Source organism: Manis pentadactyla, chromosome 1 (assembly GCF_030020395.1).
Source record: "Manis pentadactyla isolate mManPen7 chromosome 1, mManPen7.hap1, whole genome shotgun sequence".
In the NCBI taxonomy this organism is placed as follows: Eukaryota; Metazoa; Chordata; class Mammalia; order Pholidota; family Manidae; genus Manis; species Manis pentadactyla.
In genome coordinates, this window is record NC_080019.1 from 7,064,983 (window position 1) to 7,082,391 (window position 17,409).

The following is a 17,409-nucleotide window of genomic DNA, read 5'->3' on the forward strand; positions in this document are numbered from 1 at the left end:
ATCTTGATAAGATACTTACTTCTTTGGACTTTCCAAGAAGCCTTTCCTGATTATTCATGATTATTCCCTGGATATGTGTGATTTTTAAAGAGAGACTATTTATTGTTCAGGTGTTTCAATGCTACTATTTTAGTCCACTGAAACCAACAATAGGAAATATCTTTTACTAAATTGACTAACGTAGTTAAAAGGGCCCAGGTAATTACTGAGTGTGCCTTCCAGAGTCTGGAGGCAGGAGACCTTGTTCAGGAGAATCAAGTGCTGTGCAAAGTGCTTCACTTACATTATCTCATTTACTCCTTGGAAGGCAGGTGGTGTTCCCATTTTACAGATATGACAATGGATGCAGAACTAGTAAATGGCAGAAATAAGTATGGAATCAAGGATTGACTCTACTGCCCATATTCTTTTACCTAGGCTGTCTACGCTCTTCTTGTCAAAGGTTATTTTTCACTAGGAGAAGCACTTTTACCATTGATAGAAACTGTTGAAAATACTGGAACTTGAAGAACAAAATTAGACTTTATCTTCTGTTTAGTAAAATTAGGTTATAATTGTATCTTCTATGTGTTAATTCTTAGGCTAAAAAAGTGAACAGTTCTCTTGAAAAGAGTATGACCTTCTTTATCATATTTGACTTCTGCAGAAAGATCATAAGTAGGGGCATTTGTGCAAAACATAGTCAGTCATTCTGGGGTTTAAGCCATTTCCCTAAAGCCCTCTTGGAAGCCATTGATAAGCAAATCATTCTCCTTTGAAGTGGCTTTTATGTCCCTGTTGCTTTTTCCTTTTTTAAATTCTTAATCAGTCTAAAGCTCCCTGGTCCTTATTCACCTAGGTGTGATTTGAGTATTCTTCAGCATAACTGTCATCTAACTCATAAAATTGTTATCCTTTATAAGATGTGCAATTCTTAAAGTGTTTATTTTTTCACATTGTATTTGTGTTATGCTTTTGTTCTCTTGATATTTATGACATCTTAAGAGTCAGGAACTTTGGCTACACTTGGTGATTTGGGGGTGGACACATGAGTCCCCTTCTCTTAGGCAAGGTTGAGTGTTTTCTTATTTGGTAAGTGGTCAGTTGAATTATTCTGTATTAAGATGATTTTTTGCTTCTCTGTATAACCTTCTAAATATGGGTCTCTTAACATCAATAAAGCCAAAATCGGAATGCCTCAATAATGAATATCTTTTAAATTCATCCACTCTTACCCCTTCTTATTGCCACTTACCTAGTGAAGGTGACTTTCATCTCCTGGATGACTGAAACATCTCCCTTGGGCTTTCTTAGTTCATTCCATTCTTTACAGTTAGGTTGCAGTATCTTTCTAAATTAATACTCTCCTTAGACCTAAATCTCTTCAGTGATTCTCCAGAAGCCCTTATAATGACGTCCAAATTCTTTAATGACTTGAGACTTACTGGGTGGGCCCTTTGTAATCAGACGGCTCCCTACCTCTCATTGTTCATCTTTTGTTCTGGGTGTTACCAACTCTGTCTAAGTGATGAGGACTCTTACTTCTAGGATTTAACTCTGAAACATTCTTCCTCCTTTCTCCAGTCTCTCCTGCAACTTCCAACCACCTTTGCTTGGGTGATGCTTGTTCACCTCAAGGTCTCAAATGTCACTTTCTGTGGGCTTTCAAGACTGGGCTTCCTGCTGTTTTGCTGGTTTCTTAGACCATACTGTAGTCCTACTTCGGTTCTTTAATCATGTGATATTTGCTCGCCAGCACCACCCTCTAGATGGTAAACTCCATGAAATGTTGAATGAATAGATATTTTCACCTCTACTCTGAACTAGCATTATGACCTTTGGCAAGTCTGCCCATCTTCCTGGTCTCAATTTCTCATCTGTAAAATGAAATAATTTGATTAGATGACTTCAAAGAGTTCTCGCAGCTTTAAAAAATTCTGACTTCCAAAATTACATTTCTTTCCTATGTCTGTTTAACTTGCAGTTGCCACATTCAAAACAAAGCTTTCCTGATTTGCCTAATAAAACAATTAAAGAGTAAACTAAAAGCTTTATACTTTCTCTCTGAATGAATGCCAGTTCTTTTGTTGCTATTTCTTTTTGCTAATGGCATGAGGCCATTTTTGGATGTAAGCATATTGTTGCTCATGCTCAAGGACTTTTAAAATATCAAGTATTGCTGTTTGCCAGGTTTCCTTTTCTCAGCACAAACTGAAGCACCATATGCATGCTTTTCTCCTTTGATAGTTACTGTGACAGATATGCTTTCACCCAATAGCATTTGCTGTTCACGTGGGCTCACAGAATGCGGCAGTTCTTGAAGGTTAGTACTCCAGCCCAGTGCTGCTCGTGAACTAAATTGCAATCTGAGATGTGATTTCTGTGATCTTTATATATAACATTGGAATTTCTTTAATGTGCGTGCAATTCTTCTTGACATTTTTCTGGAAGCTGCCAGAGCTGGGCACCAACAATGTGAGATCAGTGTCTAGAGGCAAAGAGTGAAGAAGCAATCATCCAGGCATCGCAGAAATCACTTTTGCTTCCTAAAGCCGAGATTACTTATTTTCCCTTCTTTTTCATGTATTCAAGTGCATTTCCTCAAGAAATAAAATAGCTATGTTTTCTATGGAAAACCAAGTTATGTTGAGCTGCTTGTAATACCTAGGTAATTATTTTGTTCCTGGCTTTAGGACAAAATAATTTGGAAAGGTGTCAGGTCACCATACTTCTTCCAGGTCTGAACCCTCCCTGTGCTGCCAAGTGCTCTTTTGTTTCCGCGGTAGCCCTCCCAAGTGGTAGCTGGCGGGGAGTGGGAGTCATACTGGACTTGAAGGCAGAAGGCAGCTGGCCTAGAATATTGTTCAGTTTAGTAGTTCTGGATCTTTAAGCAGGTATTTAACCTCCTTTGTCAGAACAACCTGGATTTTCTTAATCCATAAAATGGGGATACTGATAATGCAGTACACAAAAGACTGAGAACTAAGTCAAGTCTATGCACAGGATTGTGTAAATCACAGATTGCTTGAACAAATTTTAGGTAGACACACTGGAGAAACGTATTTTCAAAAGTAAGAAGAATTTTCTATCTGTTAGTGCTGCCCACAGGGAGAGTTGGCTTGCTTGTGACCTGATGAATTCCCCATCACTGGTCTGCCTCAGTATTCTAATTTGAGAACCTCTAATTCAGTATATTCTATTACTTCAAGAGGGCATTGCATCTGAGATGGCATATTAGTGTATTAGTAGGAATCTATTGCTGTGTAACAAATTACACCTAAAATATAACCGCTGGAAACAACGATGACTTACTATCTCAGAGTGTGCCCGAGTGCAGCCTCACCCTGGTCACGGCCGGGTTTCTCAGGTGGCTGCAGTCAGTGTCACTGGGGTGCAGTCATCGTGCGGCTTGGCTGGGTTGGATCTGCTCCCCCAAATGGTCGCTCGCAGGCTGCAGATGATCTTTTTCCACGCTCAGTCCCGAGGTCTCTATGGGCCACCTCACCTCAGGGCAGCATCTCCCCAGAGTGAGAGAAAACATGACAGAAGCCACATCTTTTTGTAATCTGTGCCATAGAAGTGTCAGGCTAGGGCTTCCACTGTATTCCTTTCCTTAGAGGTGAGTCACAAGCCCTGCCACACCCAGGCGAGCGATGGTTAGGGGCGCGGGACACCGGGAGGCGGAGTTGGTGGCCACCGTGGAGGCTGCGTGCCACGCATGGGTTATGTGCAGCCTGGGCGCCATGAAGCGGAGGCAGTAGACTTGCTTCCCAAGTCTAGTTTTCTAATTCTGAGTTAGATCTAGTTGTTTTTAGTGGTCTTAAGAGAAAGTAGTTTTTTTGAGTTTGTTGGAGCACGCTCCAAAGCCCCTTTCACTGTAGGATGTGTTTCAGTTAATCAAGAGGAGTTTCTTCTCCTCAGCACCCTTGTCAGAACTGTAGGAGTGATTGTGTAGAACAGGAAGCCTGGTTTCCTAGTTTTTGAAGTGCTGTCAGAGGGAATAAAATGAAATACTTGCCGTATATCTTTTGTTTTCTAAGACTGATTGTACCTTCTGTTTTTAAAAATGTACAAGGTGCTTGATAGCTTTTAACAGCAACACTGTCTGAGCCGTAATTTGGGCTTCACAGTGATTCCAAATACATGGCGCTGTGGAGTAGATTATATAGGTAATCACTCTTCGATCAGATAACAAATAATATCACACTTGTTCAGTTCCTCTAAGGAAGGTTTATGTAGGCATGTAAGAAATAACCCTTTCTTACTCTGAGTAATTGGCTGACTTTTCTATCATGGTACCTGGTAAAAGAGGACAAATTGACTTAGAATTAATTTTTAGTAAACTGAAATGAATGTAGGCTTCCATATGCTTCCCTGTCCTTTCTCAAAAAGTGTCATCCGGGGCTTGCAGTCATAGCGCGGCTTGACTGGGGTTGAATCTCACCAAAGCTCCCCTTTGCAGAAAACTAGCTTGGCAGAGAAGAAAGCACATGGGACTGGGAGTCAGTGTACTTGGATTTTAGTCCTAGCTTTGTTCTTAAGTAGGTGTTTGACCTTGGCACGTTACCTCACCATTTCTGGCTTCCAACTTTGTTCTATGATGTCTTCTTCCAACTTTAAAATGCTACTCAATTTCTTATTTCCTCTAGGACAGTCTTGGGGGTAACAGCAAGACGGCCATGGTCGCTACTGTGAGTCCAGCAGCTGATAACTACGATGAAACCCTTTCAACTCTGCGGTATGCAGACCGTGCCAAGAACATTGTGAACCACGCTGTGGTGAATGAGGATCCTAATGCACGAATTATCCGGGATCTCCGGGAAGAAGTAGAAAAGCTCCGAGAGCAGTTAACCAAGGCAGAGGTATAAGGCACAGCTGCGCGATGCATCATGAGTCTGGGAAAATGTCCTAAGCTAGAGCTTGAAATTTCTCCCCTTAGCTGTAAGTGATGAACACTCCACTTACAATTTTTGAATTTCCTCTAGGAAGAGAAATTTGAGATGAGTAATACATAAAGACAGATAGATTGTCATGGTTGAAACGTAGAGAGTTTTAACAGATGTTAAAGGATTGAATAGGAAGAGAGAATAAAAGAAATTGAGACAATGTTTCTTTCCATAGTATAGGCAGCAGACAAGAGAGAAGACATAGAATAAGGGAGAGAAAGAGAAAGATGCTTGAAACAACGTGTGTAATTTAATTTTAGTGCAGAAAATAGTGGTGAGTGGACGTAGACTAATGGAAAGAGATACCAGGCAGATTTTTGTTGTATCAGTTGCTTATGAGCTGAAGACAAAATGGAAATCTTAAGTATTTGCACACTGTAATAATTTGGTTTTTCCATGTTGTGGGTTAATTATGTTGGCAGAAAAAAATATTTTAAAACAGAAATACCCATCTATTTAGTGGTATTCTATTTCCACTATGTTTTGTACATTCTATAATGTATTTACGTTCCATTACTGAATTTAAAATCTACACAGTTCTTGCCTACAAATGGATGCTCATTTTCTTGTCAAAAGGAGAACAAAATAACATATTTAGGATCCCTACTTTAATCAGCATTTCTGTTCCCACAACTTTCCAGCACTGTGGGCCTCTTTCCTAGGGCTGGGACCATAATCTTTTTTCTCATAACCTGTTTTCTTGTAGTAGGTTGGTAAAATATATGGTCAAAACAGTTATCTTGACTGTATTTTTGCCTGTTGAATTTTATACTGTTTTACAAGAATAATTTTACAGTTCATCAAGATTCTTTGAAATTTTGTTTCTGTCCTGGTGTTAGTAACACTATCCACTTTGTAGCATGTACCAATTTAGTCTGCTTATTCAAATACTTGAATAAATACTTGAATAGATACCTGAAGTCATCAATAAAAACTGGAATGAATTGTGTGTATGAGTCTAGATACATGACCAGTTAGGATTTTAAAAATAAGCCTTTGATAGCTTGAATTTTCTATCTCCTTAAATGTAATGATCTTCACAATAACACTAGGTTGAATGAAAAGGTTAAGTCGGCCTTTCAAGCCCACCCTGGATAACTGAATGAGTTGGTGAGACCCTGCGGTCTGGATGCTGTGCATCAGTGACGGTCATTGTTCTATCTTGGGTGCATCAGAGAGCCGTAGAGCTGAGAGGAGGCAGATCGTCACTCTGTCCTTCTGGATTTAGCTAATTCTTTTTTCAGGATAACCTATAGACCTTTCATGAAGTAATCATTTTACTTGTAGGCAATGAAATCTCCAGAGCTAAAAGATCGCCTGGAAGAATCAGAGAAGCTAATCCAGGAAATGACTGTGACCTGGGAAGAGAAATTAAGGAAAACGGAGGAAATTGCACAGGTGCGTGCTTCCTTATTTGAGAGAGGAACCTCGTGGCAGTTTGTGCAGTGCAGCTCATATGGCGTTTCTGGTGTCTTTTGATTTTTAGCTTTGAAGATGGCAAATCTAGCACTGTTGATAAGAATCTAGATCCAGGAGTCTATACGTTACAAAATGAAGTTGAAGGATAAATAAGACATAATAATAATTGTTCGTTATCTAAGAAATGATTTTTTAGGGTCTCACATTTTTTTAAATGAAATAACTACTTTGTAGCCTCTGGCTCTGAATCCAGTTCTGTTAAGTGTTTTGCAGATGTAAGGAACTTACCCAAACTGTGAAATTAACAGACATAGATATTAGGCCATGTAAATGAAATACCTAAACCTGAGGTGACTCATTTTGGGGACCTTTAGTATAGGTACAGTTGTGAAGTCTTGGAGTGGAATGTTAGCATTTGGAGAAAAACCTAAAATGTCCAGCTTTGTACAAGAAAGATTTATTCTGGCTTTCCTGTTAGATGGTTGTTCAGCGTGTCTTAGAAATACGGTAATGTGGAGCTGAGCACAGTCTCTTCGTGGCTGGACAACTCTCATAGTAGCTATTGAATCAAAGTATCTTATTCTTTCATTTCTGCTCATTGGCCATCATTTGGTCTTCCAAAGCTAAGGAAATAAGTGTTCCACTTGTATGCAGTAAGTAATAATAACAAAAGAGTCAGTGTTTGTTGGCTGCGCTTACGTGTTGGGCCTGTGCTAAGGACTTTCAAATACAGCAGTGTATTTAATCCTCCGAGCAGCCCAGTAAGACAGGGACTGTTACAACCCAGATACGTAAAGCGACCTCTGCTTCTTCCCTCCTCTTCTGAAGTCAAGACTCTCTGGTGTTTTCAGGGGTTCCTGTGTTAGGGAATGTATAGAATTTGCTACTTCATTTTGTTGCCCAGTAGATTCCATGTATAAGTGTGCTGTCCAGAATCAATTTATACATCAGATGTTGTAGGACAGTACTACTATTATGTGGCATAAAGTGGATGTTATATTTATACTAGTGCGGATAAGGATTTAAATCCATTTCAAACATTTTTATTATAGTCATTTTCAAAATCGATAAAAAGAAGAGTACAATAAATCCACATATACCCATCACATGGTTTCATTAAAGATCAATATATGACCAATCTTGTTTCATCTGGATCCCTGCCCTGAGTTAAAAGCATATACTTCAAATTACAAATAAGAGAATACACCAGTATATAAACTTCATTTCTCATTACCTATGTCACTTCTTGTGCTCCTTAAGTTAGAAGTCATTCTAATAATCGTTTGGAACTAGTTTGTGAGAACCTTTTTGAGTTTTACCTTTTTGAGGTAAAACATTGACTTTGAAGTGCCATTGTACTTGGGTTGCTTTGCTGGTACAAAGCCAAGCAGGTCTAAGCGAGATTGCAGTGCTAGTGAATCTGATCTTTAGCATCTTTCCTTACCTAATTCTTCTCCCCCTTTCTCATTTGTCCCTTTAGAAGACTGTGCACGATTTTATCCAGCACTTCATTCAAGACCTTATCTTTCCAAGCCCCCAGGCTTCATGCTGTTGAGCTTTCCTGTCCTCTCTTTGGAATAGACCTGGTCTATTGGTCATTGACCTCTCTCCAGAACAGGCTAGAACTTCCCAAACTGTATTTCTGGCAGTATAGCCACAAATTGTAAATAAGGCTGCTTGGAAAATATGGCCCATGGTCAGATAACTTTGGGAATATCTGGGCAAACTAAGTTAAATGGATTTCTGTTTTGAAACTTTTTGCATCATTTTTGGGGGTCTCCCTAAGTCCTCTGTGTTCTGGCATCTTCCCCTGTGCCAGGCACCCATAGATCGTCCCTGCCATTGAATTCTTGTAGAAACCAATCTGTACCCTTTGACCCTTAAATCATGCAATACTTTGCTTTTGTTCAGTTTTTCACGTATGCTTTTATTACCTTAGAGTTCATAAGGTTCTCAAGAAAAAAGGCCTTATCTTTCTGTTTTTAAAGTGTGTACTCAATAATTTTTTTGAGTCAACACACAGAACTCAAGTTGAGTAATTTCTGAGCCCAGTGCCATATTTCTGATACTGAATTGTCTCTCATTTTCATCTTTTATTTTTTCATTAACAACTGCACAGTTTAGTGTAATCAAGTCTTTAAGATGAATCAAGGGTTGACAAATATGTCATTGGGCAAAACCTGGTCTGGCACTTTTTTTTTTGTATCATTAATGTACAGTTATATGGACAACATTATGGTTACTAGACTCCCCCTATTATCTGTTCTGGCACTTTTAAATCTAAGTGTTTCCATAGTGAGAGTTAATACAGTTATAATAAGAGTATAAGTAGAAGAAATTATTGTATTACCAAAGCAGTATTTACTTCTAGAAAATATAGAGAGATTATTGGGAAGAAAATGTAGATTAACTGTGATCCAACCATCCATAGAAAACTATTGTTAATACCTTTGCATTTTTTCGTTGAGGTTTTTCCAATGCACAGATTGGTACACTAATTTATACCCTACGTTTCTCATTTAGTATTGGTTTGTGAGCTAGTTTACAAAGCAAAGTTTTTTTTATAGAGAAATGTTTCTTCTCATTGTTAGTTCTTTAAGTATCTACTACCAAAATCCCTACATAAAAGAATTTCCTCAGAAGGAACTAGATTAGATCTATTAGAATTGCCTTCCTCATTTTAGGAACATGGTTCTTTATCAAGGATAATTATTTTTTAGAACTGAGTGCTGAAAACTCTGTTGTCTACTGCTAACCTATTCAAATCTTCTGAGAGAACTCAATAGTGTTTTGTTAGAGGAGAGATTTAATCCAAAGACCCAGAATCAATATATCTCCTTCTGACTGTTGTAATAGTATTCTTCTACATGAGATGTATTGATTGGTTGCAGTGGCTATATAAATTAGGATGGTATCCCTAGAAACAGCAAAATTCTGAGGCTGTCACTTATCCTGCAGTCTTACTGTGGAGCCCCAATTAAATGGTTTAGCTTATCCTGTCTTTCCCCAGGTCATAGGGCCTTGGCTGTGACTCACTACTATTTGCTGTTTATATATAGTCAAGGACACCCTCCTCTGCCCCAATTCATATACCTTAATCATAGAGCAGTGGTTGTGGAATTTATATGTATCCCCATGTGCATGTATTTGTGTATTGTGTGGATTCAGAGACAGGCAGGCTTGAATGCATATGCAAGTTTTATTTTGATAAAATTCACAAGAGCATTAGTTTGAGGGCTTACTATGTGCTATGTGCTGTGCAAGGGGCTGGGAATACTCAGTGCATAGATAGGATCCATGGTCAAGTAAACAGTTACCAAGTATGAGAAGAGGTATACCCCAGACAGAAGAAACAGGTGTGACATCTCTTCGGCTTAAGAGAGCATTCCTGACACTTTGAGGAACCTGAAAGACGTTACATATAACTGCAGTTTGGGCTCTGAGAGTAGGAGTAGCAGATGTGACGTAAATGGGCCAGGTGGAAGGGCACTGTGGGCTTCGCTGGGGGAGTTTGGCCTTTGTGCTGGCTGGGGGGAGGTCACTGAGGATGTCAAGCAGGAGAGTGTATTCGACTTTTTAGAACAATCACAGTTGAATAAAAGGCATTTGTTCATATGTCCAGAGTTAAGTGAAAAAGATTAATTCAAGATGTGAGATATTTTCAAGAATGAAAATTAAGAACTCAGTAGTTATGCTTGGTTTCTATTTTTAATGGCTTTATTTTTCAAAATATTTAATTAACAAAGTAAAACAACATTATCTAGTTTGGAAAGAGGAAAAAAATGTGGTAATCTATAATACTGTGTCCTGAGATGACAAACCTGAATTATAAAGTTATTTAATAATTATAAGACCTTTTATATCTTGCTGTGTCAATAGCTCTGGAAATAATACTTCTCTGATATATTTGCAGGAACGACAGAAGCAGCTTGAGAGCCTGGGGATATCACTTCAATCTTCTGGAATTAAAGTTGGGGATGATAAATGTTTCCTTGTTAATCTGAATGCTGATCCTGCTCTGAATGAACTTCTGGTTTACTATTTAAAGGTGAAGTCGTAGGCTTTGCTACTATTTCCTGCCATAAAATAGAACAGTATTTCACAGTATTTTTCAAAACTTGGAAAGCCATGCTTAATCAAAATAATGAATTGGAAAATTGTTTTTATTTGAGAAATCTGGAAGGTAGAAAACCCTTGGTTTTCTGGGATCAGTTCCCCCTTTATAATGTTTGAGTGATGTAGGTCAACCTACTAATATGAAAGTGATATTTTGTTATTATTTCCAACCAAAAATAACTTAGCTACTGTTATGTAATGTGATTTGTACTACAGAGTTAAGCTAAGTTTAAAGCATAAAGAATGACTCTTAAAACTAACTCATTCTTTAGTAGGCTAAAGCTTTTGTTTTATATTGTGAGTAAGTTTACAAGAGGAAATGTTTAAAGAAAGTTAAGTGCTTAGGACCACTTGATATGAAATTTGGGTTTCCGGTAACTCTTAGGAAAATTAAGAAATTTGAATTACCAGCTTACAAAAAATGAGAGAGTAGGTCACTTAGAGACTTAGGGAATCAGAGTATGGAATAGAAAAAATAAGCAAGTACTGATATTCATTGAAATCTATAAATCGTGGGACATATCAAGAAGACCAGAGACAGCTTTAGAATGAGCATGAATCTGGAGACACACATAAATTATGATGAGCTCACCAAAATTGCCTTTTTAAAGCTCAGATCATAAACGAATTATATAATGGGCCATATGTCTCTAACGTATGGTTAATATTAGGAGGAGATTTTTTTCTCCCTCATAATAGAGGAGCTATACCTGTGGGTTTAACTAAGGTGACTGGGAAAGTAAAGATAATGAGCTGCTAAAGTTGAAAACCACTTTAAAGGTAGAGAATTGCATGGTTTCATTTTTAAAGAGACTAAGAATTCACTGTGCATTGGCTGGTTCACTGGTTCTTGTCAAGGGTGTCTTGGGATAATTGCTTTGTGTTTTGATATGGTGCCTTGCTAGTAAGTGTCCCACACCATGTTCCACTGTGATCCCTACAGCTGTGCATGCGCTCCCAGGTACTCTGGTGGGTGGGAGGGGAGGACCTGGGTTTCTGGTCTGGTTCCACTACTTAACAGTATTTGATCTCAAGTCTTTTGCTCCTTCCAGTGTACAGAGACTTCCCCTGTAAATGGAAGTTTTCTCTGGCTGGCTGCCTCACCAGGTTCCTGTGAAAATTAAATGAGATTTGATATATAGAAGCATTTTATAAACAGCATTATACAAATGTAAAATATTCCATATACCATTTTCTCATTTGATACTCAGTGTGGTACCTCATATTTGTTATCCTTAATTGAAAAATGTATTACCACATCACTTACTGTGGTTCTAAACAATGTTGGCAGTGTTCTGTGTTAGGATTTCAGCTGCACATATTCATATGCTTTAAGAGAGATGCAGCGTTAGAATAGGACTTAAATACCCTGTCCTTTCTGTTTCTCAGAACTATGAATTCTTTTCCTTTCCAATGTGATGAAGTTCAAATTCAAATACACAAACACATACACCCAACAAGAAGAAAACTTGATTCATATCAGTTGCTTGACTAAAAAGATTAAACAAAGAAACTGTTTAAAGACTTTTGGAGAGTGGTCAGAATGTTTCTGGTCAGCTGTGTGGAGGTGTTGGGACTCCATTCAGACTGTGTGGTCAGCCTGGTTTGGCAGAGCTCGAGGCAGTGATTTCTTTGCTGCCCAGGCTAACCCCACGACAGAAGTATACTCATGACCAAGCACATTCAAAAGGATGGTCTCAGGCCAAGGATAATTTTTATGCCAGTAAAGTGCGACCATAATGTGGGATGGAGGAATTTGGAGGCTGAGCGTTTTTTATTTCTTTGCCTTCAAATTCTGAAGTCAATTTAGATGCTGGGCAGATGACTTCACATCTCTGGGTGACTTTCAGTGCCCCATCTATAAAATGAGGGCAGTGGATTAAGTTATCTCTGAAGCGTTTTCTAGTTCCAAGCTGTATGGTTCTTTTCCAGAAAGAGAATCCTCCATTTATTTGTTCTGTCTGGAACTGGCAGAGACAAGGTATGGTGGCCAACCCACAGATAGGAAATAACTCATAAGGTAATTTTGCATCTAGTTTGCATGTATAGGCAGTTTTTGGTTTGCACGCTTCCAATGCAGAAAATTCCAGGTACCACGATGTATAAATAATGAATCAGGGAATACTGACACCTTCACCTGTTGAAAGTAAACTGCCTGTGGTGGTACTTGCCGCTCTCTGCAGACACTGATTGAGGCGATCAGAATGCGGGGCAGCACCTTTCAGTGTGCACCCAGCTGTGGGCCAGGCTGTAGGGGACCCAGGTGAGGAAGAGACAGCTGTGGCTGGTTAGGGTTCTGGGGTGGCAGCTGTTTGGTTCATCTGGTGGAGTAGCTGAATTTGTAAAAGACAGAAAGATACTTGGCTTCCTATTATCTCCATTCCAGGAAAGCTGTCTTCACAGTTTTTGTCCTGGGAAGCCAGGGTGACATTTTTATTAAAGAATTTTGATTATTTAGATAAGTAAAGAGTAATGAATAGCTTTCTGCTTATTGCACTGATACTCACTTTTTCCTTCAGAAATTGTCTGAATATGGATGAGGCTGGAGGAACACACGGGCTGAGCTAATGTGCTACTGCTCCTTACAGGCAGGCAAAGCCACCCTGTGGTATCTGGCACTGGTGGGACGTCCTTTTTCTCTCCATCTCCCTCCACCATCGCCCCCCGCACCCCAACCCTACTTCCTCCTCCTCTCTCTCTCTCTCTCTCTCTGTCTCTCTTTCAAAGGGAGATTCTTAAAAGAGCCACGTAGTTGATTCATAAAGAAAACAAGGTATAGTAAATTCATAGAATAATTAATCATCTCCAGTGAAATTAAGTTTAAATGGATACAGAAAGGTTAAAAAGCTACCCCTATCTTTTGAGTATTTCTGAGATTTAAAAATAGAGTGTTTTATAATTGTCGAAGTTTATCCTAAAACTAGTGTAAAGTCACACCCATATATCACAGGGAGAATGAAAGGCTATCCCTGATTATCTTATTTTGATTATCTTGTACTTACATAGAATTTAGTTACTCATTAAACTTATATACTGACCCATGCATGATATGTTTATTTTTTCTTCCTCATTGGTATTTTTATTGCAGTGCTTGGAGCACAGTAGGAAGAACCGAATCAAAAAGCTTGTTGTCCGGTTTGTTTAAACATCCGCCATTGAGGCTTTGGCAGAGCTGAGCTTTGGGAGCTTGGTATTTGCGAGCCCAGTGAATCGTCTCCCAAATCAGACTAGGTTATAACCTCAGATGAGAGATTTAAGCTGTCATTTCTAACGTAAGCTCTAAAATGGGGACCTTGTCTGTCTTTTGTCTCTGAGTGGCTCAGTGCCCGGCTCAGAGTAGGTGCTCAATATAATGTTTGTTGAAAAAAAACCGAAATTGTCTTTCTAGGATCTGGATTAGACCTTGGCATGTTTGAGTTAATGTCTTGTCCCTGAAGAGTTTCAGTTTAGTCTATCAACAGATATTTGACATCTACCACGCAGCATGTACTGTGCTTGTCGGAGAAGATGCAGGCGCATCCTGTATATGCCGCTGTCAGACAAGGGAGGAAGCCAGCATCCCTGTAGTAGGCGGTAAACGGCGGTACTGACTCCGAGGGTCACCTGGATTCAGAGAAGGGAGAAGTCACTGTGGGCTAATGGTGAAAGCTTCAAGTTAGATGAAGTCAGAAGAGGGGGTTAAAGCTGCTTTGCCTTCAGATGAAGGGAAGGTCGCGGTTCAGGCAAAGAGCAGGGGCAGGGCGAGGCCAAGAACTCCGTGTGTGAGGCCTGGGAGTGTGGGGGTAGGAGGTGGTGCTGCGCTGAGCCTGCGGGGCTGGGGCATGGCGCAAGGCGCAAGCTCCTCTCCACCTCCATCCCGAGGACAAAGGATCCCACAGCGCAGCTGGGACCCCCGCTGGAATTTCTGGTGGAAGGAGGAAGGGGTTATGCATAGAACTGGCCTAAGGTGTACTTTGGGGATTTCGTCTTGTTTTTTTAGGCCATCTTGGGTCCTTGTTCTCTTTGGCCTTATTTTCCCTGTTGGAACTTCTATCTACTTTGCGTTGGTGGTGTAAGGCAGGGGAGGAAGAACCCAAGGGGGGGAACGGCGACAGGCATGGAGCAGATGCTGTAGGCCTGCCGCTCGGCATCTCAGCAGCAGCGCTGTGGTCTCCACCCGGTCCAGCCTGGTCCCCAGGTCAGGAAAGCGGGGGCTGGCTAAGAAGCCTCAGCCAGTAACAGATGGTGGGCATTTGCCTGGAACATGCTCTGTGTATTACACCCTCCCTGGGGATTGAACGGGACACCCTGCTGTAGCTCTGGATCCCAGCTCTTTGTTTCCTTGGAAGCACCATTGATGTACAGTTGAGATGAGAAACTCTCAGAAAAGGCGAAATGAAAATGCTAGAGGGAAGGAGGCCTTTTCTCAAGATTGAGGTCCCCGAAGAGATGGGAAGAATTGGAACCTAGAATGTAATTCGAAGGGCCACCAGCGAAGGAGAGGAGAGGATCATCTTCCTTTGAGTCTGAAGGGAGTGCTAAGGGAAATGGCTGTTCATTTATTTTTCTTTTAAGTCTATTTAATGTCTACATGTGCCAGCCCTGTGGTCCATGCTTCGATGACAGTAGGGGGCAGGTCAGACTGTGCTCTGCTCATGGAGTTCCATGCTAGCTGTGGAGATGGACAGGAACCCCTGGACAGTCAGTTTTGTGTAAGGAGTTCAAGTACAAGAGTGATAGGCTGGCTGTTTCTGATGGTCAGTTCAGGATGTGACAGTTAACAGGTGAGGATGTGCCCTTAACAGGTGAGATAGAAATGGTAAGAAACCACCGATATGAAGATCCAGGGAAGAACATTTCAGGAAGAGAAAACAGCCAGTGTGCTCAAAGAATAGATGAAAGCTGATTGGCTGGCCCCCACTACAGGAGCTGGGACAGGAGAGGGCGTGGAGGATGTGGGACCGGGAGACACAGAAATGGATTAATAAAGGGAGGCTCTAGTATCCACCCAAGCAAGAGACTAGGATGTGATGGTAGAGGTGAGGGAGGCAGGCTGATTCTTGGTATGTTTTGGCGGGAGAATCTTTAAGGATTTTCTGATTGACTTGGGACCAGGGGTAGGCTGGTAAGAGAAAAGAAAGGACTAGACAGCATCTAAGCTTTTCAGTCAACTGGCTGGGGGGTGGTAGTGAGTTCATTCCTGGGGGAAGGAATAGACTCATGAGGTGGGGGTGGGAGTGGTGTGGGCATAAATTCTGCTTTGGCCCTTTCACTTTCAAATGCCTTTCTAGACGTCTAAGTTATGCCAAGTAGACAAGAAATAGGGTGACTGAGACTAGGACACTGTAGTAGAGATGGGAAAAATAAATTAAAGTCTCTAGTTCCTGGTTGGTGATTTAATTTTTGTATAGACCGTCTTTAAAGCCCACAGGATAGGATAAGATCATCCTGTTCAGGGCTCAGCGACCTACTTCCACAGACCAAACATAGCTCCCTGCCTGTTTTTATGTGGCCCTGTTTCTAAGAATGGTTTTTACATTTTTTCAAATGATTGGGGAAAAAATCAAAAGGACCTTATTGGACACATGAAAATTATGGAGTTCAGCTTTCATTGTTCTTAAATAAAGTTTTATTGGGAAGTAGCCACACTTGCTCATTTGTGTCTTATCTGGTGGGTCTCCCACCACAAGGGCTAAGTAGAGTGGGTGCGTGTGACTCACAAAGCCTGAAGTGTTTCCTGTCGGACCCCTGGTGTAGCTGTGTAGGAGGAGGAGGCGGCTTGAAGACATATCCAGGTCATAGCCCATTAACTCATGTACAGGCAGTCTCAGATGCTGAAGCACATGAGTAGCTCAATTTTTATGTCTGTTTTCTCAGTTACCCACCAGAAAGTGAGGCTGGAAATCGGGGCTGTGGTGAGAAGAACACATCTACCATATTGTTTATGAGAACAGAGAGACCATGTGATTCATAAAATAATTTGAGTCTTTTCAAACTCCTTATATTTGGATAGTTTTTCTAATCTTTGTAGTTGACTCATCTTGATTGAGACCAGGTATAAGTGATGTGCAACTTATCTAACTGTAGTTTTCAGGCCAGTATGTTTGGTACATCATTGACACATGACTGGTGCTCAGAGATCGTGTAACATATTTGAAATCAACATTGCAATGGAAAACATGAATAAAGACATTCATATAAAACTATAGCTTCAAGCTTAAAAGAGTTAACTCAACTCAGTGCTTTATTCCTTAAAACCAATATAACTTGCAGAATGAATTTCAAAGAAAGCTAGAATTCCCTCTACCATCCCATTTGCTTTAAACAGCTTTCAGCTAAGGTACTGGGTGAATATCAGAGTACTCAGGGTAGATGATTTCAGTTTGTGTACCTATAAGAATACAATATTAATCAGTGAATTTGGTTCTTTTGTAGGAACATACATTGATAGGTTCAGCAGATTCCCAAGATATCCAACTCTGTGGAATGGGAATTCTTCCTGAACATTGTATTATAGACATCACATCAGAAGGCCAGGTCATGCTGACTCCTCAGAAGAACACCAGGTAATGTACTTTAGTTGGTGTTAATATCACAGCTTTTAAGAGGAAGAATACAGTAGCTGTGGAGGGTATACAGGACATTTAGTCTTTGTTTTATTTTACGTCCACTTAATGAAGGTGTCCAGTTAGTTAACAAGTCCTTTATATTTGCTGTTTCTTAAATAAGATATTACTTATTATATGGTATACTTAATATCTCTTGAACCCATCCTTTCTTTCTGTCCCCACCATCATGGCCTTATTTCAATAAGGTCCTTACCAAATCTTGATTGGAAACCCTGCCAGCACCCTAATCCTTTTCCTGGTCCACTCCCCAGACAGGCAGATGGCTTTCTACTATTTTTCATACAAAATCCTTACATCCATCCCTCCTATGTGTCTCCCATTCTTCTGCATCTGCCATTCCT

The 17,409-nt window shown here is 40.2% G+C and overlaps 1 protein-coding gene across 9 annotated transcripts in view; it reads left to right on the plus strand.

The window, feature by feature from the left end:
• Positions 1-17,409, plus strand: part of KIF13B (kinesin family member 13B) — a 193,005-nt gene that overhangs the window by 74,771 nt on the left and 100,825 nt on the right. For all 9 annotated transcript variants that reach the window (XM_057505396.1, XM_057505412.1, XM_036888825.2 and 6 more), the window contains exons 11-14: positions 4,629-4,841; positions 6,213-6,323; positions 10,258-10,392; positions 16,875-17,005. In XM_057505396.1, the coding sequence (XP_057361379.1) occupies positions 4,629-4,841; positions 6,213-6,323; positions 10,258-10,392; positions 16,875-17,005 (590 nt within the window). The remainder of the gene's footprint in view (positions 1-4,628; positions 4,842-6,212; positions 6,324-10,257; positions 10,393-16,874; positions 17,006-17,409) is intronic.